The sequence below is a fragment of the Protopterus annectens genome, chromosome 15.part0 (genome assembly GCF_019279795.1).
Source record: "Protopterus annectens isolate FY-2018-M chromosome 15.part0, PAN1.0, whole genome shotgun sequence".
Lineage (NCBI taxonomy): Eukaryota > Metazoa > Chordata > Ceratodontiformes > Protopteridae > Protopterus > Protopterus annectens.
Window position 1 is genome coordinate 121,916,533 of NC_056749.1, and position 26,159 is coordinate 121,942,691.

The following is a 26,159-nucleotide window of genomic DNA, read 5'->3' on the forward strand; positions in this document are numbered from 1 at the left end:
GGGACCCGAGATCCATTTTGAATTTGCTCATAAAGAAGGCAAAGTTCTGAATGGTTGTTTCAGTCCTTCTGTTGCTGCTGTGGAAGGATGATTGGATGTGCTCAGTGGACCTAAAAAAGAACATGTACTATCGCATCAAAATAGACAGCTGCTCCAGAAGTCACTTGCCCTTCTGGCTAGGCACCAGTGACTTCCAATTCAGAGCGCTGCCCTTTGGACTCACCATAGCACCCAGGGTGTTTACCAAATGCATGGCAATAGTTGCAGGTCCCCTGAGACTGCAAGGATTCCAGTTTCCATATCTGGATGACTAGCTCTTCACTGCCCCAACCAGGCATCAACTACTCCAGGCTTGGGATTACTTCTTCAAACTTGCCAACCATCTGGGTATCACTATAAACCTGACAAAGTCGAACCCATCCTCAGTTCAGCGTTTAGAATTTATCAGAGCTTCCTTGGACACAGTGAACCAGATTGCAACTCGACCCACTCATCTTGTTCATACTTTAAGATCATATTCGAGCCGTTTTAGATCGGTCTTCCCCACCGGCAAGGCTGATACTTAAGACTATCGGCTCTATGGTGGCTGCCATTCCTTTAGTTCCTATAGCAAGGTATTTTATGCGAGTGTTTCACTGGTCCCTGGCTACTGAGTGATCTGTTCTCTACCAGCCTCTGTCTGCTCTTATCAGGTTGACATTGGTCTGCAGAAAACATCTCCAGTGGTGACTGCTGTTGGACGACCTGACGATCAGCAGACCTTTCCTCCTCCTTTCCCCCTCAGCCACTGTGACCATGGATGCTTCCCAGTTTGGGTGGGGGGTGCATTTCAAGGAAAAGATGGTCCAAGGCGCATGGTCGCACATAGAGACCAGGCTGCATGTCAGTGATCTGGAGATGAGAGCAGTCCTCCTTACATTGCAATCCTTTCAGGACATTCTCTCTGTAGGAAGTATTGTGATTCACACAAATAACATGTCAGTGGTGTGGTACATGAACCAGTAAGGAGGAACCCGCTCTTACCCATTCTGCAGAGGCCATGAGGGTCTGGGAATGGGTGATGTCGTTTGACAGTTTTCTACTTGCAATTCACATACTGGGAAAACCCAACTTCCTGCAAGCTCAGCAGGTCCATCCTGATCCCTTATGAGTGGTCCGTCTGCCATTCAGTAGTGGACTTGATCTTCGGCTACTGGGACCAACCCTGCTACAACCATTTTACGTCTCCCCAGAACAAGTGCTGCAACTACTTTGCTGTGACCCCCCCCCCCCCTTTTTGGGGGAGTTCCCGAGGGACACTCTGATTTACAGTTGGCCCACTGGTCTCCTTTACGCTTATTCCACTTTGCTTTTGATCCCAAAGTTTCTACAGAAAGCAAAACATCTGATGACCTTTGCAATCCTCATTGCATCCTACTAACTGATTTGGTTCCCCTTCCTCTGGTCTCATCTGAAATATCCTCTGTGAATACTGGAACCAAACAGGAATGCCTTCTTCACCCAATAGAAGATTTTCAACCCAGTCTGATATCCCTCAAACTGACAGCTTGGTTTCTCCACTTCCAGTAATTTTTTGAAGGTCCAGGCTTGCCTCCCCTGTCTGAGACATTATTCTGGATTCCCAGAAACAGGTTACCAAGAAAGTCAATGGGATTAAATGGAAGAGCTTTGCCTCCAGAGAGAAAATTGCCCCCTTTTCAGCTCCAGTATCAGCTATCCTTTCCTGTGTCTCTCTTCAAAGGAGACAGTTTCTCTACTATCAAACTTTAGTTGGCAGCCATCTTTAACTTCCATTTTTGTAATGATTTCAATTCTCCTGTAACCTCCAAATTGTACAAGGCCTTCTTGAAAGGAATCTTCTGTTCAGGCCTCCAATTAAAGATCTTTCCCTGCCATGGTGTCTTACTGTGGTCTTACAAGGTTTAACCCAAAAACCTTTCAAACCAGCTAGTGTTTGTGACTTAAAGTTTCTTTCATGGATGACAGTTTTTCTTATCGCTATCACTTCAGCAAAGAGAATTTCTGATGCAGGCACTGTCTTCTAAGCCTTCTTACATCATTATCACAAAGACAGGGTGGCCCTTCATACTAATCTCTCTTTCGTGCCCAAGGTAGCTACAGAATCTAACCTCAACCAGACCATACAACTGCCAGTTTTCTTCCCAAAATTTTCTAATAAAGGAGAACATTTGTTACACCTGCTTGATGTTCATAGGCAGTTACATTTTTTTCTTCATAAGACGAAACATTTTCTTAAATCAGACCAATTATTTGTGTCCTCCTCACAGAACCACTTAGGCCAGGCAGTTGCAGAAGTTATTCTTGCTAAATTGGCAACAGACTCCATTACCCTGATTTATGCCAAGAATGAATTACAGTTGCCTCGTTGTCCTAAGGTCTGCTCAGCTAGGTCTATGCCTGCCTCACCTGCCTTTTCTTCCAGGGCATCCTTAGAAGATGTTTGTGCTGCAGCCACTTGGTCAAAAATTCATACCTTCATCACATTTTATAAATTGCACATTCTTTCCAGGAGCAGGGCTTACTTTGGTTCTGTAGTGCTCCTGCATGTCCTTCCTTGAGGCCACCCAGGAGTTGTATAGCTAGGGACTTTAACCCATCTGTGAGGAGGAATGAAAGAGAACATCAGATTTATAAGTTATGTTCTTACCATAACTTGGTATCTGTGCTGTCTTCTTTCATTCCTCCTCACCTTCCCTCCCAGCCATCCCCCTACCCTGTGCTCTAGAAAACCTGGAGAGAACTTTGTAGGAACTGATGTTCCTGGTTTGAGCCTCTGGTTCTTGATTTGTCGTTCTTCTAAATTTTCTGAACTCCATAGCTATTTAGGCAGCAAACTCGATCTGAGGTAGTTGGGCAGAGGACACTGTTTTATGGAAAGTGAGAGGAGCTCGAGACTTGGATCCTAGTCTGTAAAAATGCAGCCAAGTTGGATTTGAGGGTCGGATCCATAACCCAACTGCGAGGAGGAATGAAAGAAGACAACACAGATAGCAAATTATGGTTCGTACATAACTTATAATTTAGTCTCTTCCTGAATATCATAGCAGAATCCTTTTAATCTATACTACTAAGTAAAGATAACGAAAATAATGTGCAGGCCAAGGGGCAAACACTCCGTTGTGGAAATAAACGTAAATAACTTAAGAATATAACAGTCACAACGGAAAGACCAGGCAGGAAAAGACAGTCACTAAATCCTGCAATAGAAAAGATAAAACGTGGTATTTATTGCAACAAATGGTAAGCGCTTTCGCAGTTAAGCTTCATCAGACCAGGGTAAGCGCTTTCGCTTTTTTATCGCTGGTCTGATGAAGCTTAACTGCGAAAGCGCTTACCATTTGTTGCAGTAAATACCACGTTTTATCTTTTCTATTGGAGGATTTAGTGACTGTCTTTTCCTGCCTGGTCTTTCCGCTCTGACTTTGCTATACTACTGAGTGCTTCATTTTATTATGTCCCCTTAAGTGTGGGTATTGCTGAATGAGTTTGTGTATTAATACATTGCCTTTGTTTTTATCTTCATTAATTTTGTATACTGAAAAATCTTACACACACATGATGATTGGAGTCATGACATCATATTAGGTGGGCACTGGAGCAGACGTCAGTACTCCTTTATCTTTCCTGAAGGCTTAGTCTTCAACATTCACTCATGAGCAGGGTAATTTTTTTTAAGCAAATCTGTCATTGGACATTAGCACCGTAGACACATCTGGAACATGCCCAACAAATTGACCAGGCCTAAGGCTTGACATGGTTTAATTACATAAGTAAGACCTTTTAGTTCTGCTTTGTCTTTGACCTTCCTTGAGTCTGTCCTAATTCCACATGTACTTAAACTGTGACTGAACTTTTGATTTTCAGGCTCATCTGTGTTTGTCTCTAGCTTCAGAACAGAGATGTTAACGGTTTGCAGTACCTCCAGTGTTTCGTCTTTTTATTTCTTTATCAGGCCAAAACACTAGAATATCATCCATGATAACACCACCTCTTTGTCCTTTTAGTAGATTGCTCATTTTATCTTGAATTTTTTTCTGGTGATAGTTTTGCTAAAATGTCAGTCTTTAGAAAGAAAGCCTTTCAACGGGAGTAACAAAAGTTTTTTAGCTTTTGAGTTTGTATCTCTGTATGTGTTTGCCAAAAACACTGGAAGACACTAATGTGGAGAATACTCCTGCACTATTCTACTTCGATTATTAAGTTTTATCTGTAGGTTTTGACAGTTTTTTTGTGGTGCAAGTGTTTTTCTTTCCTCTAACTATTCTTTCTTGGTGTGTGGTGTGTGTGTGTGTGTGTGTGTATATATATATATATATATATAAAGATCCACTGTGTGACAGTACTCAACAAGAATGAATAGAGTTCCAGCAGTCCTTTTCTTGCTGATTTCATCCATGCCCCTTTCATCTGTTTTCTGTCCCACTTTCCTCTGAAATAAGTTGTGTTGAGGGCCCTTGGAACACTGAAATTCTTGCCTCATTTTGCTTATATACTTACATAATCCTTTGTTTCATCATCATAATTTTTAAAGCATTTATGCTGACTGGTGTCAATATGCTGACAAACTAAACAGGGTAGTCCAAACTTATATTACCCCCAGCAGTGTAGCAGTAGCTAACTTATCCTATTGAATCCCCAAGCAAGCTGTGAGATACAATAACTCCTGTATGACCTGAGGCTTCTTTCCTGTGGTCATCCTCTGATCTACTGTGGAAACCTGACAACAGTAGATTAATGTGGATGGTCAGAGGAAAGAAGCCCCAGGACATGTAGGAGGTACTCTGGAAATCTAACAACTCTAAACTAAATTTATAGGTTCATAGGTTCATACTAGGCTATCTGCCCTAGGGCATTTATAAGCCTAGCCAGAATGTGTTTGGCTTTCGCCACCCATTTTAAATTTATTTTGCTATGCCCCTTTTCGAGTTTAGTACACTGTGCCTCTGTCTAACAGTGACACAGAAGTGATACCCGGGGTAAACCTATGATCTCCCATCCACTCATCAAGATTCCTCTTGAAGAGAGTCAATGAGGGACTCTGCCTAACCTGGACTGGGATTTTATTCCAGAGTGAAGGGAGCCTCTGGGTTATGAATCTGTCCCTCCAGCATGTCCTATTTATTTCACTGCTGAGGTTCAAGTCTCGAGCGTAGCTCGATGGGATTTGGATTTTCTGAGGTGCAGCATGTCCATTAATTCCGGGTTGGACATGGCTTTATACGTCAGGCACAGATTGCCTCTGAACAGGTGGTATACCACTGAGTAGAGCTGGAGTTTCTTTAACCGGGCAGCATATGGCATCTGTTTGAGCCCTTTGATCCTCTTGGTGAGGTACTTTTGGAGTCTTTCCAGTTGCTGCAGGTGTCTGGTAAGGTACATCCCAAAAGGGACATTGTACTCAATTATGGGCCTGATGAGGGATGAGTAAAGAGGCACGATGACCTCTCCTGATCTAGATGTGAATCCCTTCATGATTAGGTGGGCTATATAAAATGTTTTTCTAACCACTTTGGCCATGTGGTTGTCAAATGAGAGATTGCTATCAACTTGGGTCCCCAGGTCCCTAATTACTTCTTCTGTACTTAATGGATTACCACCTATGTGGTAATTTGTGGGCACTTTGTTTTTGCCAAAGAGATGACTATACACTTTTGGCATTTAGCTTGAGGCCATGGCTCTGGCACCAGTTGTCTGTTTCTATGAGGCCCTTTTGGAGGATGCTTGTGTCAGCTGGAGAGTCGATTATGGCACCCAGTTTGCAGTCATCTGTGAACTTGGTCAGCCGCAGTCCTTCCGTGTTGGCCTGTACCTCAGAGAAATATATACTGAACAAGAGAGGTCCCAGGACTGAGCCTTGTGGGACACCACTTGTAACTGGTTTGGAGTCTGACATGGGTCCAGCAATTCTAACCATGTGGGTTCTGTCCTTGAGCCAGTTTGCAATCCATCTAGTGACATAGGGGTTTATATTTAAGCTGGTGAGCTTATCTATAATGCCCGAGTGGGGTATTGTATCGAAGGCTTTTGCGAGGTCCAGGTAGGCTGTGTGGACCACCTTCCCCTCGTCAATGGCCTTGGTGACTGTTTCAAAGAAATCAACCAGGTTTAAGAGGCAGAATCTGCCCTTAACAAAGCCGAACTGGGTAGGATCCAGTGTCTGTAGGTCCCCAATATCTTTATTTATGAGGTCCATGATGATCCTTTCCATAGCTTTGCAGACCAAGCTAGTCAGGCTTATGGGGCGATAGTTTCCAGGATCCGTTGAGGCACCACCTTTATGGAGAGGGACCACTGTTGCTGTACGCCACTCTTTGGGCACATATCCTGTAGTAAGGCTGAGACTGAACAGTAGTTTTATGTTTGGGTTTAGCTCTTCTTGGAGTTCATGTAGGACGCAGCCCGGGACACCGTCTGGTCCCACTGATGCTGTGTTTTTTGCTTTGGTGAGGGCGGCTCTTACCTGAGCATCTGAGATGTCAGGGGGGCAGCACTCTGCTGGGATAGATATTTGCCCTTTTGGTGGGGAGGGGAGAAGTTTGCGCTGAACCTGTCAGCTAGGATGTTGGCAATGTCTGTGGGTTCGGTGTATTTTTTGTCATTTTGGACTAATTCTGAGCATATCTGGGAATTACCACCCAGGTTCCTAACATAACTAAAGAAAGCCTTGTGATTATCCGTAGTGTCCTGTGCAATTTTTCTCTCGAAGCTGGCCTTAGACAATTTTATGAGTGCCCGTAGTTTTTTGCTAATACTGATCAGTGATGCCTTCCCTTTTTGGGATTTTGCTCTATCATTTAGTAGCTTCCTCCTTCTATTGTATAGTTTGTTTATGGCTGGGGTCCACCAGACAGGACGTCTGCCTTTGGAGGATTGGGTCTTGGTTTTATTTGGGATCGCATGATCCATGCATTCCTGAAGGTGTTCATAGAATGCGTTTATAAAGGATTCTGTGGTCTGGGCCGTATTTTCCACAGGCCCAGGGGCTTTGAAGGATTCCACTTCGGTTTTGAGGAGTGTGATATTTGCTTTAGAGAAGTTTTTCACTGTGGTTTTCTGGGCAGGGGGTGGGGTCGGGATATGAATATCCAGTGAGATTAGTTTATGGTCTGATCTTACTAATGAGGGATACACTTCTGGTCTGGAGCATAGAGTCCCCATGTTGGTGATGATCAGGTCCAGTATGTTTTCCCCTCTTGTGGGAGTGGTAACAAGTTGTACCATAGCATTTGAGTTTATAAATTCTAGGAACCTTTGGGCTAGGGTGTTGGAGCTAGTGTAATGCTCCCAGTCTATGTTTGGGTAGTTGAAGTCGCCCAATATAATGGTGTTTGGAGAGACCTTCATATTTTCCAGTGTTCTCAGGAAGGCCGAGTGGGGTTCCTGGGTTTGGGAGGGTGGTCTGTAGCAGGCTATAAACTGGAAGGCAGTTTTACCCATTGTTAGTTGCACATGGATAGTCTCTGATGCTTCGTGCTTTGCCACCAACCTGGAGGTGTGGGTATCTTTGATGAATATCGATACTCCCCCTCCTTTTGTGGTTCGGTCCAAGTTTTGGGGCTGAAAAGCATGGTATGAGGTATAACCTGGTAGTGCTGGGGTGCTCTCGGGAGCCCTAAACCAGGTTTCTGTTACTGCACAGATATCGATGTTCTCCATGCTAAGGAGAGTTTCGAGTGCATGCATCTTGAGGTTTAGACTTCTGGCGTTGAGTAGCATTACTCTTAGTTTCTTATCCCTTGTGATACCTATGGAGGTGGGTTTGTCTTTTGAGCCTTGCCTAAAAAAGGCACTGTGGGGGTAGTAAGAGCCTTTCCCAATATCCGAAAGCCCAGGGGTGACAGGTGCAAGCCGTCCCTAGCGAAGCATCGTGGCTTGTCGAGCATATCATCCCAAGCTGACGGGCATTGTATCCCCTTTGAATGACACCAGTACTTAAGCCAATTGTTGAAATTGATCATCTTGTCTTCATATTGTGGCATCATTCTTGGTGAGGGTAAGATGCTACTCAAGGTCAGGGCCATACCGGCCTGGGCTACATGCTCAGAGAGCTCCTCTATGTCTCTTTTCATGTAGTCCAGGGAGGTACGTCTCAGGTCATTCACACCAGCATGGACAATGACTGAGTCATATTTGTACTTGCCTTGGAGTGACCTGAGTGCTTATGTTATGTGGTGGATCCTAGCGCCCGACAGGCTGCTCACCGTGACCCTCTCCTTGTTCAGCCTGGTGAGCGGGACGTCAGTGTGCCTGATGATAGAGTCACCTATTACAAGTGTATCAGGTGTGTTGTTTAGTCTTAAGGGCTGTGACTGTTCGGCACACTGGCTTTGTGAGATATCTGTTGCACGTGTTTTGTTTTGGGGTAGCGGTTGCTTGGGTGTCTGCTTTGGAGGTCTCTGCTGCTTAGGCAGATCTTTATTTAGAGCCTCCGAGTATGTTTTTGTGTGATTATGTGTTTGGTTTGCTGTCGTGGTAGGGCTATGTGAGACTGGAATTGTAGTGAGTGTGGTTTCCTTCTCCTCCTGACTGGTTATGCCAGTACTGAGTTGAGAGAGCTTAGCCTCCAGTTTGGCTATATGGTTGCATCTATCACATGTGTTGGAATTTGTTGGGAGGAGGAGAGGGTTGTCTGTGTACATGAGGCAGTTGTAACATTGCCTCAAGATTCCCAGATTCACCAGCTGGACTGGAGAGGAGATTTGCCTGAAACTACAAGGCTTAAAGAGGCAATCGACTTAAAAATATTAAATCACATTGAATATGATGGTTTGCATTTAAAGCTACCTAAAATCTAAACAGTCGCTTTAACAGTATATGAAATGACTAGTCAGGTTTAATGCAGCTGTATGTCACCATCTTCCAAGGGTACCCAAATCACCTCTGCTGACTCCTTTTAGCATAGGAGAGCAGTGGCTATACGTGAGGGGGGACTGCCAGATTGCCATTTTATTTAATCTGTATCAGAAATTGAGACCAGGGACCAAGTAAATGTGCTTCATTTCTAGCGCTTCTATCCATTAAATCCTTCTTTTGGCACTATAACCATAGTTGAAGGGATAAACACATAAAATGACTGATAAAGTGAGTGCTTTATCCTGTTACGTGTTGCTTGTCGACCCCAGTCTAAATGTGGATGTTAGAATCATTAGAATCCTGAACCCAGGATAGCAGTATATAATCCCTTTATACTTTTAAGATCAGGTTACATTTTATAAATTGAGTTAGTCTTGTGTGCACTTTAATTCTTTTATTTTTAACTTCTTGGGTACCATTGGTGTTACTTGAGAGACCATTCCTGCTAGCTTGCAGCTTGAACCTTTCTTTTATCAGTTTTGGCAGTACTGTGATTCGGACCCCATCTTTCACACTGGTGTACTATCAGTCCATCACAGGGTTCATCAAAAGCTATTTTTCTTACCCCCCCACCTTTCAGCTTGACTTTGGAGATAGTTTTGCTCGTATTGTGGTAGTGTTCCTTTAAAATGTTTTTGGAAGCATATGCATTTTTTCAACCCAGCACAACAGATTACACTTTACTTTTCCACCTTTATGATTTGCTGGAAAAGAAATAACAAGAGGTGTTATCAATTTTTGGAAGGTGGTGTACCTTTGGAGATGATTGTGTACTGTCTTTGGTGAGCCTCCCCCTTTCTGTATCATTTCTGTCTAGCAAAAGCTTTGAAGAGTTTCACCTAGCTGCTACTCAGTTTCCTTTCTGTCCTCCTCAAATTCTGTTTGTCTGTGAAATGAGAGCATCTTCATAAATGAGTACTGTTTGTCAGTGTGTCTACTCAGGTCAAACACGTGTTTTAAAATGTTTCATTTTATAGAAAGCCCTTTGTATATGTAGTCTGACGTTATGTTTAACAGTAGTACTATATAATTCATGTTGTATAACCTCCTTGAAATTTAATAAATACTGCACATAAATAAGGCTGTTCAATGTATGTCATTGCAGGGGTCCTGACTGGGACACACAACTCTATGACCAGCCAGGTACAACAGTAAGAGACATTCTTATAGAACTGTACAGCAAGGCTGGTTCCACCCATCAGTGGAGTCTGATTCGTAGCATTTCAGGCATGCTGAAGAAAAAAGTTGAAGCTCTTGATGAGGTAAAGTATTATGTAATTTCTTCTGAATATTGAAGAGAAATATGTCTGCCTCTTCATTATGTCATTTAAATGTAATGAAGTATTTTTTTTTTTGGTATTGAATAAGTTAATGATTTATTCTGAATCCAAATTGCTGAATATTTCATAGTTAGCAGTAAGATTACTGTGGGTTTTGTTTTAGCACCTGTGTTTTTATTCATGACAGCAGAGTAGTTATTTTCATATAAGGTAACATCTAGTTAAAACACTAGTAACCATAAACTGAAGCCCTTTCCCAAAAGAAAGTGTATGGAGAATATCTCATGCCCTTTCTCATCCAGCTAGAATGGCCCTGGCTAAAAATATGCTCCTCCCTAAATTCAGATATGATTTACCTGTCCTGACTTTCCATTCTTTGCACAATACAAATACAATTCCCAGGCGTGTGCAATTTAATTCAGTAAAAAGACTTTTTATTTCAGGTGGCTAATCTGTGAATGTCTCCTATATTTCTCTGTCTTTGTAAGGTCAAAAATGTTCTCTTGAGAATGTCAAAGTTCTGCATGTCTGTCTTTGCCAGTGTTTTAGCCTGAAACATATTCACTGAATGTAGCTCAGCTGTACATTTACACTAAAACTCCATTTATTAAAACTAATCTCAAGTGTAACATAAGGCTTGCTTTAAATGGATACATTTTCAAGCCTATTCCAAGAGATGAACTGTATTTGTCCTTCCATATCACTATTGCAGTATCCTTTAAAATGGGGATCCCCTGCCAAGGGCAGCCCGACATCCAGCCGGTATACCAAAGCCTTTAGGTTGTAAGGGGTATGCCGTACATCACACACATGCTCCCCATGCGTGGTGTAGGGCATAAAGATGATGTCTGGATGTACCATCCTCAGGACTTCTTTGCCGGCAGTCCGAACACCATCTTCGATTGTCAGTCTGAATGTTTGTTCATCTGCTGATTATTGGACCACTTTCAGATAAGTGCCCCATTAGGTTTTTTTGATTTTCTTATCCTTGTTTTGTCTTGTTTAGTTGTTGGTTTCATGTTATCCAGAAAGGGGGAATGCCAGTACAGGAGATAGATTCCCTATAAAGATTGTCACGAGCAGTGTTTGTTCTGTTTAGGTACTTCCCACAACCATATGTTTTGTGAGATTTGCCAAGCTTTCATCCCAAAGACACTGAGTAGTTGTCTTTCGTCTCTCGCTATTTACTTGGCTAAAGACACTATGGAAGGACCTTTCTGGCTCGGTCAGCCATCTGTGAAGAAAAAGACTAAGAAAGCTTAGTCAGATTCTTCCGCTGTGAGCCTAGTGAAATCCCAGAGGATTGTCCAGTTTCCTTCTCAGATTCATCTGCCACAACTGCTTCAGAGGCTGGCATGGATCCGACTTCACGCATGTCCATGAAGGCCTTGCAGATATCCGCCTTGAATGTACAGGGGGAACTGCAGCTAATAATTACAGAAGGGCCTAGAAGTGTTCCTCAGATATTAGTGAGAGATGAGGCTCCAACTACAATAATAGTGTCATCAAGGATTAGCGCCTCCTAAGTTGTTTAAGGCTGAAGTCCCTCTTGAAAAGAAGCAGAAAACTAAACACATTTCTCCTGCTGCTAAAGATCCCCAGAGTGAATGGCAAAATTTCATTTGAGGGCTGTTTAATTACCTTATGTCTCTGAAGCCTCCACAGGAGGTTTCTGTTCCTGCTCCTCCTTGGTCTTCTACCCCTGTTAAGAGGCCTAGGGAGCAGGAGTCTTCTGACAATGATGAATGCAGATTCTGATGAAATGTCCCTCACTTACTCTTAGATTCCTTCTCCCCTAGATTATGGTTCTGAAGAAGGCGACTCTTATCAGTCCTGAATCTTCTTTTGAGGATATATCTTTTGGTTACACTATTTCCAGAATGATGGCATTTTTCAAATGGAGCTGTACTCAGGTGTTTGATATTGAGAACAGATACTATGAGCTTCTGCAGGCGGAGTCTTCTTGGCCCTATGCTGTTCCCCCTGTTTTTGCTGTCTTGCTGAATGCATTTTCCACTGCTTCTCAGGCTCCTGATTCCCAGCCCCCTGCTCTCAAAAAAACTGCTAGGTTTTGTAACGTGCCTGATGAGTGCAAGTTTCTTTTATAAGTTCCCCTCAGCTGACCATTTTGTGGTATCAGTTGCCTTTGATAAGCCCTTCAGATTGTTGTCTTCTGCTAAGTTGCTTCCCTTTGAAAAGGACATCAGAACCATGGAGAGACTAGGTAAGAAATTGTATACTATTGCTACCCTAGCCTTTAGAGCCATGAACTGTCAGACACGTATGACCAGATATGTTTTGGCTCTTCTCTCTTAGGCTTGTCAGGCTATTTCAGATTTTCCTAATTGTAAGGGGAAGGCCTCTGCTCTTTCCTTGCAAGTGGTATCTTTCCAAGTTGCTCGCCATTCCTTTTAATGTAGCTGTGATGCAGATGAGGCTTCATCCTAGGGATGCTGCTTTTGCTTCTGTTTTAAGGAGATATTCTGGGCTCAGACTTCAAACTTTGCCTGATGATAACAAGGCTAAACCTTGTTTGGTGTTGCAGCAGAGTTGTTTAAGTTCCTGCAAGAAAAGGTTAAGGCCTTATAGGAATTGAATCCAAAAACAGACCAGCACAATGGTAGTTCGGCTAAAAAACATTTATTATTGAATAAACTTCCAAACCAAGAGTGTTATATCTTGATTGGCAGGCAAACCGGTTTTGGCTATAAAAAGCCTTCTTCAGTGCTAAACCACAAATGATCAACAGTTGAGCAGCTCCAACATCCTGGTATTATATAGAAAAATATTTAAAGGCATATTGCTGAAAAAATAAATTCCTTAAATGTATACACATATCATAAATACTGATATACTTATTATCTATTAAATCTTGATATCATTATAACAAAAATTGACATGTGTGCAAATAAAATTATAAATAAATCAATCAACAATATGCATAGAGAGGTAGGCTGACATATTATTCCATTTCATTTAATCCAGGTTTGAACAAAGCACCTAACCTGGTTATCCACATAGTTTCCATATTGTCAAGTTTAGCATGCCAGCCTGCTTTGAAATTCCTGTGCATTTGGATCTTATCTTTAATAATAAATTTAAAAAGTGCAGTTGGGTGGTTGATGGTATGTTTATACAGGGCACTGGAAAAACGGTGGTTTCTAATGGCACTAAGGTGTTTACTTATCCTCAGTTTGAATGATCTGATCTGTTTTTGGATTTACTTTCTGCTTTTGTTTGGACCGTGCACTTAGTCCCTCGTGCTTGTGCGTGTTTGGTTTGTTCCTACTGCTTGCTCTTCACGCTGGGGACGCCTGGTATGTCGGCAACATCTTTTCTGCAGCTCCTATCTTACTTGGATTAATACGTGTCTGTTTGGTTTATTTTTGACTACATCGGTGATGTTATGCTGGTTTAGTTTTTGCAGCATTCAAGATTTTGCGATCGTTTTGGGCCAGCATTCAGTTTTGGTCTAATCTATATTTATATCAGGCATTGGGCCTACTTCGTGGACTACTTCCTTTTCAAGGGATTTGGAAAACGTAGTGGATTACTTTTGTGCTTATGCCAACATTTTGAACTTTGTTTTGTCGTTTGGATTTTGCGAGGGTTTACTAAATTTTTATCATTTTGGGCGCTGACTAAGGATTAATATATATTCATCTAATAAGTACTGTGGACTTAATATATATACATATATATTACCAGCATTTCTATTTGATTACATCTATGGATATACCCATCGCGTTTTTGGCTTTGGACCTAATGTCTTATTTTTGAATCTTACATCATTCAGTTTAAGACCCAGTTCGGATTTATATTATAAGTTGGCTGTTTTTGGTCGATTACAAGGGACATTTGTTCTGTTTGTTAATTAGTCAAGAACTTGGAATTGTATCTGCGTTTATATATGACGCTACATTTTAGTTTCTTATTTTATACAATCTAGAATTGGCAGTATGTATAGTTTGGAGAATGTTTTTCATCATTCAGTTCTATGTTTAATTTAGGTAATTACTCTCATTTCTGTCATTGCTGTGAGACTAAATATCACATAACTCGGGCACATTAGTCTAAGGAACGTTTAGAATTGTTTTGTTTGATATCAGCTTGACAAGGATTTGCAACTGTATTCATGTGTATGTAAGGTGCTATAATTCAGTGTCTCAAATAACATTACTTAGTATTGTCACATTTTGGGGAATGTTTTCGTTTTATGGTTTCAATTCAGCCTACTAACCCTGATTTCTGTTAGTGCTGGGGTTTGTTGGCACACCTATTGTGACAGACATTTTTGTATTTCTTTGTAGGTTTATTCAGACACACACAAATTGGATTTCATGGTTATATTCTTAAGTATTTCCCCTAGTCATACATATGGTTTTCAGCTGTTTTGCTCTGTTTAGTACTTATTCAGGTTCTCTTTTTCAAGCTCACTTAATAGCTTTGGCAATAATTGTTTAACCATTTTTGACCCAAGTACAGGTTTTCTGAATATCATATTGGTATTTTATATATGATTTTGTACTGTTGATACCATATTTGTGGAGTGTACATATATCTTTTATTCACCAATATACTAGGTAAGCAGGCAACTTTATGCCCTTATATCTATATATATTGTCTTTACTAATATTTGGCATTTTGGTCTATTTATATTGGATATTCACATTCTCAACATTATATGGGACGAAAGTCCAGCAATAGTATATACACACTAGTGTATATGCATTTTGTGTCTGTGTTTAACGATGAATATATGGTAGCAGAGACGAACTGTCGGCTACCACAATTGTATATGGGAAGAGTTATGGTTACACAAGATATAAATCATAATTGTTGATTTACACAAGTGCATACCCTCGACATCCAATTTTTGGACCTTTATAATTAGATTTAATATCTGACTGTAGTGAGACGAAGTGTCAACTACTTCAGTATATTGGCATATATATTCTCTTTATATATAGTGAGGCATTTTGGTTGTGCTTATATATTTTTTTATTATTCGTTATGGAGGCCACTCTCCACAATATTTAGGGTCAACACAGGGTACATTCTCACATATATATACATACTTGCTTTTATTTAAGTCATATTTATGCTAGATTATTTGCCTGTTTTGGGTCAAGAATTGTGCTGTGATATATTGCCTTAGAGTTATACCATGGATTTAAGTGGAATTTTGCAAGGACCATCGGCTGACAAAGATAACCTGGAAGCCTTTGGCTTCAACACTAGGGGGTCTACTAGTCTCAATAATGTTGAAGGGGATTCTAAACATAAATGTGGGTTAGTTTTCCAAAAACTGACTAGAAACATGAAATCACTCCGGTCTAATATTTGGCACTTGAAACTATTTAAGGCCTATAAACTAAAAGATATAACACCTAGAGGTCTAAGGATCCGTCTTCAACCCTTAGTAGCAAATATTGATGCCCAACTATCACAGGATTGGGCTTTAGCCCAACACCAGGCTTCAATGCTATTTGTAAATACCCTGATTGTCTATTATGAAAGGACAATTGAATCACAAATAGCAGAAATTCATAAGGTGTGTCTTTGAGGCCCAGATATTTGAAACTGAAGAATTTTTCAGAGTATACTTCCAATTTAGCCAAAGATTTGGCCAATCTGGAACAACAGTTGATTAAGAGAAAAACACATAAATTTAACAGGGATGTGTCAGATTACGACAAGGGCAAACCATTCGTTACATCCAAGAATGTCAGGTTCACAGATAGAATTAATAAAAGTAATCATGGTAGAAAAAGGCCCAGATCAATATTAAGAAGGACAGAATCTACCCTTAGTGGTATGTCGGAGGATGAAACTTCCTCTGCTACAGACTATGATGTCCCTTCACACCAGGTGTCTCCTGCTGCCAAGAGAAAACAGTCAGACCCTTTAGACGTAAGACACGTAGGGGGGCAGAAAGCATAGAAACAGAAACAGGAACATCCAGTTTACAGGTCCTATTACAACAGATTGTGAAACAGTGAATAATGTACACAATATTTCATCTTTTGAATTATCACCTGTATATTACCAAGTATTAAATAAAGGTCTTAATTTTGTTGCCACCTCACCTGTTTCTGAATATAGTTTGTTAAAGGATGTTAATGATTTTTGCAGATTGGTTAATCTTAAAATATTTTTTTCAGACCATGACTCCACTCATAGATCTACTGGCTTCAAATTTGGCAAGTCAGATTTTAAACCACCCATGGATAAACATGTTTCTATTTTTAAGGAATGTGTCATCAAAGATTTACATTTTTCCACGAGATACCAACCTACTACAAATAACCTCACCCAAGCAGAGAGTTTTGCACTAACAGAACTTCAACTTAATCATGACATTGTTATTACTCCAGCTGACACGGGGGGTGGTATTGTGGTTATCGATCACAGTAAATATAAAGCTGAGGCTTTCACACAGCTGTCTGATGCTCGATTTTATATTAGTATGGTTATTGATCCTACACCTAATTTCAAGGCACAGATAGACTCTTTTTTGGATTTAGCGATAGAAGAAGGTATTATTAGTAAACAGGTTTGTAAACAACTTAAAGTGGTGGAACCTATGCCCCGATACTTATATCTTCTTCCAAAAATCCACAAACATCCCACTAACCCCCCAGGTAGACCTATTGTCTCTGGGAGGGGTTCTCTTACTGAACCACTATCTGCTTTCCTGACTTATTATTTAAAACCCTTATTGCCTCATGTGAGATCAAGAATACAAGATACTACGCAATTCCTCAACATCATCTAAGATTCACAATTAGAAGCGGACTGGTGGTTATGTACCTTAGATGTTTCATCTCTCTACATGAGCATCATCCATGAAGCTGGTATAGCTGCGATCTCTTATTGGTTGGATAAATCACAATTATATTCCACTGGTTTCAATAATTTTCTTGTCACACTTACTGAGTATGTGTTGTGTAAAAATATTTTTTACTTTGATGGACAACCATATTGGCAGATCAAAGGTACGGCAATGGGGGCTTCTTTTGCCCCCATATATGCTCATTTATTTATGGGCTTCTGTGAACAATCATTCATATATGATGAACATCACAATCTGTATATTAACGATTTGGACATCTGGAGAAGATATCTAGATGACTGTTGGATGGTGTGGCGTGGGGATAAGGCCCATGTGTTTGATTTTGTCAGGTACCTCAATAACAATCCTTGGGATATACAATTTACTCTGAATATAGAGTATCAAGAGATTGTTTTTTGGATGTTATTTCTAGAATGGAAGATCACACATTGGCTACCAGGGTACATAGGAAGTTCCCTCAATATAATACATTGTTACATGCATCAAGCTCTCACCCCCGCCACATCATCCGAAACATTCCCAAATCCCAATTTCTACGTATGAAACGTATATGCTCATCAGAAGAACAACATCAAGTTTGTGTACAAGACCTGTCCAATAGGTTTATTAGTTGTGGATATTCTAGATACCATATTTCTCAAACTATTGATCAGACTAGCAAGATGGCACGTTCCACCTTACTACAATACCAACATTCGAAGTCTGATGACACATCCAATTCTGTCCAGCCGATTAGGTTTGTAATCACTTTTGGCAATAATACATTTAGATTTAGGGAAATCATTAACAGACATTGGGACATTTTAAAGTCTCATGAACTCCTCAATGATATTTTACCAGACAAATGTGCTTTCTCATACCGTAGGGGTCGCACTATACATTCTCGCTTATCTCATTACAAGAGATACACACCAGCTACAACAGTTCAAACCACTCTATTTGGTGACCCTTTGGTGGGATGTTTCCCCTGTGGACATTGTAGTGCCTGTGAACACATTCTTAAAACCAAGGAATTTTCAAGCAAAAATACATCCCAGGTATACAAGATTAACATTTTTGTGAACTGTAGTTCGGATTGGGTCATTTATTTAGCCACATGTACCTGTTCCTCTTTTTATGTTGGTCAGACGTCCAGACCATTCAAATTGAGGATAAGTGAACACCTTAGTGCCATTAGAAACAACCGTTTTTCCAATGCCCTGTATAAACATACCATCAACCATCCAACTGCACTTTTTAAATGTATTATTATAGATAAGATCCAAATGCACAGGAATTTCAAAGCAGGCTGTCATGATAAACTTGACAATATGGAAACTATGTGGATAACCAGGTTAGGTGCTTTGTTCAAACCTGGATTAAATGAAATGGAATAATATGTCAGCCTACCTCTCTATGCATATTGTTGATTGATTTATTTATAATTTTATTTGCACACATGTCAGTTTTTGTTATAATATCATCAAGATTTAATAGATAGTAAGTATATCAGTATTTATGATATGTGTATACAATTAAGGAATTTATTTTTTCAGCAGTATGCCTTTAATTATTTTTCTATATAATACCAGGATGTTGGAGCTGCTCAACTGTTGATCATTTGTGGTTTAGCACTGAAGAAGGCTTTTTATAGCCGAAACCGGTTTGCCTGCCAATCAAGATATAACACTCTTGGTTTGGAAGTTTATTCAATAATAAATGTTTTTTAGCCGAACTACCATTGTGCTGGTCTGTTTTTGGATTTACTTTCTGCTTTGGTTTGGACTGTGCACTTAGTCACTCGTGCGTGTGCGTGTTTGGTTTGTTCTTATAGGAATTGAAGCATATTTTTGTTTCACCTGTTCCCAGATTTCAAAGGAATTATTCTAACAAGCTTGCCTTTGTTCCTAGACTGTCTCACCCTCCCCCCCAAAGGGAAGGGTGGTAGAAGGGCTTCTCCTGCTAAGGCCATCCAAACTCCTGCTACTCAGAAGCCTCTTTTTCTTGACAAACCAAGTGCTGTCTGACTATCCTGTTCTTCTCAGTCACATTCCTGTTTCTCTGTGTCTTGCCCTCTCCCTTCCTGTTTGGTTAAAGGTCACCCAAAACTCCTCGGTTCTTTCCATAATTCACCAGGGTTATTGCCTGGTTTGGAAATCCGCCCCCCACCCCTTTTTGGGCATTCCTCTGGAACAACTGCCCTTTTTTCCAGAGGTGCATCAGGTCCTGTTGGCTCAAAGAACAATTCAAGAAGTTCCAGCCCCTCGGAGGAAGGGGTTTTACTCCTGAGTGTTCTTGATCCCCAGGAAAGAATGCACCTGTAGACCCATTATGGATCTTTCTCAGCTAAACACCTTTTTGATGGTTCCTCCTTAGGCTTTTCTAGTTTCCCTTGATCTCAGTGATGCTTATCTACATGTTCTTATTTATCCCTTTTCAGGAAGTTTTTACATTTCCCTGTTGCTTCCTGACATTTTCAGTCCTCTGCTTTGCCCTTTGGCCACTTTGCTGCTCCAAGGGTCTTCAAATGCCTCACTCCTGTGATTGCTTTCTGCAGGTTGAGAGGGATACAGGTCTTTCTTTACCTAGACGACCTCCTCAATCAGTCCTCTCTAGAGATTTTACTTCATCTACATGTTGCTATTTCTGTCCTTCAAAACCAGGGTTTACTGTAAATTTTCAAAAAATCATTCCTGTCTCTTTCTCAGGTTCATGTTTTTTCTGGGCAGCAGGCTGTAGACAATTCAAATGCTGTCATCCCTGCCTCTTTGTCAGGATCATGTTTTTTCTGGGCAGCAGGCTCTAGACAATTCAAATGCTGTCATCCCTGTCTCTTTGTTAGGATCATGCTTTTCCTGGGCAGCAGGCTCTAGACAATTCATGCTGTCATCCCTGCCTCTTTGTCAGGATCATGTTTTTCCTGGGCAGCAGGCTCTATACAATTCATGCTGTCATCCCTGCCTCTTTCCAGGACTTTTACTCTCCTTGCTTTCTTTCAATCTGTTCTTCCTTTGGCTTCCAGTATAGCCAGGGAGTTTGAGAGCTCTGGGTTACATGGCTTCCACCATTCCTATGTTTCTTCTAGCCAAGCTCCACATGAGAAAGCTCCAGTGGTTTCTAAAGTCAGTTTGGCTTCAAGTGGTGGATTCATCAGTTGTCCCTCAACCCAGGGCTACCTTTTGTTTTGGAAAAATTGACTCATGCTCTTGTTTAAAAAAAAAAGTAACATTCTTTATTAACTTGTGTATAACATAGACAATCTTACATTTATAAACCATACTGACCCAATCTCCGTTGCAAACATTATACATTACAAACTGTGCCTACGTAGCTGTAGCTGCACACATTATGCATCACTTATAATATATCCAGTCATTATCAGTCAGCCCTTACATAGCTCTTTCAAATTCTGCCTACTTTTAAACATTGTTCCTAATTTTTTCTTATGTAATTTAGTCCTGCCCTTTTCTAAAGATCTTAAGTCCAATTGTTTTATATCTGTTGCTATCTTCACTTCTGTTAAAGTTGCTTTAGACTTCAGTTTCCATTTTCTAGTAATTGCTTTTTTTGGCAGCCATCATAATTAGATTCAGCAAGGCCTTATTATGTCTAGGCAATACTAATTCTGTATCGAAGCTCAAAAAATAATTTCTGTAGTTACACCAGCATCTCCGACAGAGCAGTCTGCAGGGAATCTTTAAAGTCTGCCAACTCATTACACTTCGAGAAAATGTTCCCAGTTACCGCTGTCTTCCCCTTCACACCTGCAACATTTGCTGACTACCTGAGGAAAATTCTTTGTAGTCTACTTGGAGTATAAAATACCTATGTAAACATCTCCAACCAAAGATTCTAAATCGTCTAGACTTTGTTGCATATTTGGAAGACCTACATTATCTCCCCACATTGTTTCTTTGTGAATTGCTTATCCATTCTCTCTTTCCAATCCTTTCTAACCTTCTCTGATTGATTCTTATAGTTATCATGCAATATTTTATATGCTCTACTAATTGTTCCTTTCTTAACTGCGACTTCTGTTCTAGATTCTAATAAAAATTCTGTCAGTGAAGGTCTTTCATTTTGGGACCCCCTTATTTCTTTCTCTTTGCCTTATACTCTGATAGCAATCCTTGATGTGCTTTAGAGTCCCCTAAAAGTTTAAGAATGTGCAATATTTTCATATTTTCTTTTTCTTTTCCTGGTCATCTGCATCTCCCAAACCCTTTCTGTGCTTCATTTCTAATGTACTCTAGATTCTTCTAGTCAACTCTTTTTTCAGACATCTTTTATTTATTTATTTATTTATTTGAAGTTTGTTTGCCAGGATGGTCAATTGGGCCGAATGAGCCCATTTTCAATTGAGTCCTGGGGAGAAAAGCTCCATAGATACAATATATAAAAAAAAAACAAAAAAAAAACATTTTGTTAAAGTACAAGAATACATATGAGCCACAGTAAATATTAATACAATTAGAAGTAAAAGCAGAACAATATATAACAATCCATATGGGTTTACAATTTTTAGTCTCTATACTTGCTAAAATAGATGCTAAGTCAAAGACAATAGTGAGTAGGTATGTACAAATGAATTAAACTTGAGAAGTTATTTACAGTATGTTTGTTCTCATAGAGGAGATGTGATTGTAGGCTAAGGGGTTAAGGTAGTAGATGGGGATGTTATGCAGGATGGGAAAATGAGCATTCCCAGAGAGATCTTAAGTGCGAGTGGAGGAGAGTTTTAAAGGTGGGGAGGCTGCAAGTGCTGCAAATACGAGGTGGAAGGGAGTTCTATAGACGGGCTAGGGAAAACGAGAGTAAGAGTTTGCCTGCTGGATGGGCAGGTTTGTGGAGTTCAATCAGGTTCTGAGTGTTGGTTCTTAGGGGTCTGCTAGGTAGGTGTATAGTGAAGGTATAGAGGCAAGGAGAAGGGCAGAGAGAGGGCTTGAAAATGAGCTCATGAGCATGAATTAGTTGAGTGTAGATAAGGTAGTTGGGAAGCTCTAGCTAATTTAGTTTGTGGAGGACAGTACAGTGATGGGAGGAGGATCTGTGCCCAGTGGTGAATTTGGCGATTTTGTTATAGCAGGAGGAGAGTTTTGTTTTAATAGAGGATTATAGATTGGTTAGGAGTGGGGCACCATAATGGAGAGAAGGGATGAGATATGTGGTACAGAGGAGGAATCTAATGGAAGGGGTGAGGAAGCGAATATGGCGATAGAACATACAGAGTTTTTGGTGTATTCTTTTAATGTTTGTTTGCATATGGGTATGGATTGCACCTAATAACAAACGTGTTTGCATCCAGATCGAAAGAGGTCATTGGGCCCTTCTATGCATCACTCATCAGATCCATCATAGAGTACAATGCCCCATTTGGGATGTACCTTACAAGACACCTGTAACAACTGGAAAGACCACAGAAGTACCTCACCAAGAGGATCACTGGCCTCAAGCAGATGCCCTATGCAGCTCAACTGAAGAAACTCCAGCTGTACTTGGTTGCATACCGCCTACTCAGAGGTGATCTCTGCCTGCCACACAAGGCCATGTCCAACCCAGAATTTTTTGGACATGCTCCACCTAAAGAAAACCTTATCCCCTCAAGCCACACGCTCCAGGGATCTAAACCTCACCACAACAATAAATAGGATGTGCTGGAGGGGATAGATTCCTGTCCCAGAGACTTCCCATGCTCTGGAACAAGATTCCAATCTACATTAGGCAGAGCTCCTCGCTAACCATCTTCAAGAGAAACCTTGACGAGTGGATGGAAAACAGAAAGTTTACCCCAGCGGTCACTTCAATGGCTCTGATGGACAGAGGCACAGGGAACTAATCTAAGGGGGTGGCAAAAGCCAACACATTCCGGCTAGGCTTATAAATGCCTTCTGGCAGATAGCCTAGTACCTACGTATGAACCTAATAATTTCACTGTATTTACACTTGTTTTTGTACATTTGGAGCTTTTCTCCCTGGGCCTCTGCTGAAAATGGACCTGTATCCTGTCGGACTTTCCCAGTTAAGAAATGTAAAATAAATAAATACTGAACATTAGGTTAGGTAGCAGATAAATCTTGAACCAACCTGAATAAGAATCTACCAACACTAAGTAATGTTGACTATTCCACTTGAATTTGTCAGTAGCTACTGTTGATGACTAAGGTAGTTCAGGAGTCTAGTACAGCTGAAGTGGCTCTTTTTGCAAATGCAGTTTAGTACTATTGCATGCTTAAGATGAAAGTACTTTACAGATATCTTTTGACAGAAACGGCCAAAATACTTGTCCTATCACCCTTCTTTTGGTAGCTTCAGAAGCTATGTGGCCACGATGCAAAATGTGGATGTACTCATGTTGTAAGGAAGTAGGAACAACAACTTTAGGACCTTTGAAAGTGATACCATGTCCATCAACATCTCATTTCTGTTAAGGAAAGTAAGATTGCGCTTTTGCAGGTACACAAGATTGCTTTGAGGGCCATCCAACACTGACGAAATGGTTGAGCTTTTGCAAAACTGGATCAGTCTTTGAATGATCCCTGAGCTCATCAAATCTTGTGGTAGAATAATTATTCACTGCCATGACATTGAAGTCAAAATTCTCTGTATCAAGCTTATCTGTGGTATTTCTGGGCCATCTGGATAAGGTATCAGCCAGATAAAGAAGTCTGCCTTTTGTATTGATCAATTTGAAGTTGCACTTTTGTAATCTGAGCATCATTTTTTTGTAGTCTTGCCGGAGCTGTATGCATATGCTTCTTTAAAATAGTGACTAGAGGTTGCTAATCAGTCTCAGTCTGGATAGTTCTGCTATAAATATAATCATGGAACTTCGAACATGTGAACACAATTGCCAAAAGTTCCTTCTCAGTCTGAGCATACTGCATCTCAGTTTGGGCAAGAGTTCTAGATGCATAGGCTACCGGTCTATTCTCTTGAATAATAACTGCATCAAGACCGAACTTTGAAGCATCACATGAAAGAATTACTAGTTTGTGGACATCATAGTATCTTAATGTAGGTGGACTGGCAATTTTCCGTTTCAGGTCATTAAATGCTCTCTGGTGGTGTTCCAACCATGACCAGGTAACATTTTTGTCTGTCATCTCTCTAAAGGGTGCTGATAATTCACTGAAGTCTGGTGTAAACTTGCCCAAATAATTAACCATACCAAGACAGCACAGTAAGGCTTGGACACTGTCTACAGCTGGCATCTCAAGAATGGCTGTTTGTTTGGAAGGATCTGGTCGTAACCCTGAACTGGTAAATAAATAACAGACATAAGTAACTTCTGGCAGCCTGAATTTACATTTCAGAGGACTGAGCGTTAGATTCACTTCACGTGCTCTTTCTAGAACTTTCCTGAGGTTTCTGTCATGCTCTGCTTCATCATTGCCTCCAACTAGTAAATCGTCTAGTATTATAGCACACGTACAGCCTGAAAAAAATTGCTCTATTGCACGATGAAAGACTTCACTGGCAGAATTTATTCCAAAAGGCATCCTGAGAAATCTGTATCTACCAAATGGCGTACTGAATGTAGTCAGTAGTGAAGATCTGCGATCAAGCATTACTTGCTAAAATGAACTCTCTGCATCTAAGACAGAAAAAACAGAGACATTTGGCATGAGAGTAGCAACTTCCTCCACTGTTACACATAGGATGATGAGGTCTTTTTAATGCCTTGCTTAAGTCTCTTTGGCCAATATATATTCTGACTTCATCTGAGCTTTTCTTATGAGCAGCTACCATGGAAGACACCATTCAGTTGGTTCTGTAACAGGACAAATCACACTTTGCTGCACCATTTCATCTAATTGGACTTTCTCGACTCTGTCCTGCATAGCTATCAGACCTGTTCTTGCTGGTCTGACCTCTGGGTCTAATTTCATGGAGTCCACAACTGGAAGTTTACCTAGCTTGTCTTCGAAAATATCAACATACTCTGAGAAAATAGAACTGGTGAAACTGGAACAAGGAAATGTGCTTACATGATGGACTTCTTTAGTAAAGGAAAGCAGTTTCATTTTTAAACGGGTTCTGAGATCTAATAATGGCTGTACAGGTCTTTTGACTACAAAGAATTGCAAGCTGTAAACATTCCCAGCTGAACAGAATGAAAGCACTACTGAGCCTTCAGTTTGAATCTCTTCACCTCCATAAGCAACAACCTTCTCACAGTTGGCCAAATTAAGTTGTTCACCAGCCCTTATTCAGGCAAATGTTTCTGCTGATATAACATTGCACTTTTTCCCCCAAACATCTTTATTAAATTTTCACATACGCCAAAGGCAATTTTACATTTATATAAATGAAAAACATAGAAAATTATACCACTTTAGTTGCAAACAGTTTACATCACAGACACCAAGCAAACATCATACATCGCTTACAAACCATCCAGTCTTTATCAGTTAAGCATTATATAGCTCATTCAAATCCTGCCTCTTAAACCTTGTTCCTGCTCTGCATATATTGTTCCCACAATTCCCATTTTTTATGTAGTTTGTTCCTTCCCTTTTGTAAAGATCCCAATTCCAGTTGTTTTTTCTTTGTCACTATATTCACTACTTCTAGTAAAGTTGGTCTAGACTTTGATTTCCCTTTTCTAGTAATTGCTTTTTTGGCAGCCACCATAATTAGACTCAGCAAGGCTTTACTATGTCTAGGCAATTTCAATTTGGTAACAACTAAAAAAAAAAAAAAAATCATCTCGCCAGTCAGTCCAATCCGCTCATCCGCCAATCCCCTAAAGTCTGCAAGCTCATTACACTCCCAAAACATACGTTCCCAGCAACCTCTTTCTTGCTCGTCTCACCTCTAACATTTGCTATCTACCTGAAGAAAATTTCTTTGGAGTCTACTTGGGATATAAAAATACCTATGTAAACACTTCCGGGAAAAGATCCTAAATCTTCTAGACACTGCTGCATACTTGGGAGATATACATATATTCCCCCATTGTCTCTTTGTGAATTGCTTATCCAGTCTCTCTTCCCAATTATTTCTAAGCTCCTCTGATTGATTCTTATAATTATCATGCAGTATTTTATATGCTTTACTAATTATTCTTATTTTAACGGCAGCTTCTGTTCTAGATTCTATTAAAAACTCTACTAGTGCTGGTCTTTCATTTAGCAGCCCGCTACTTCTTTCTCTTTGCCTATACTCTG

The 26,159-nt window shown here is 40.4% G+C and overlaps 1 protein-coding gene across 5 annotated transcripts in view; it reads left to right on the forward strand.

The window, feature by feature from the left end:
- The window catches only part of PHKA1 (phosphorylase kinase regulatory subunit alpha 1), a 3,177,076-nt gene that overhangs the window by 2,075,022 nt on the left and 1,075,895 nt on the right, over window positions 1-26,159 (forward strand). For all 5 annotated transcript variants that reach the window (XM_044057561.1, XM_044057557.1, XM_044057558.1 and 2 more), the window contains exon 23: window positions 9,980-10,136. In XM_044057561.1, coding sequence (XP_043913496.1) covers window positions 9,980-10,136 — 157 coding nt within the window. The remainder of the gene's footprint in view (window positions 1-9,979; window positions 10,137-26,159) is intronic.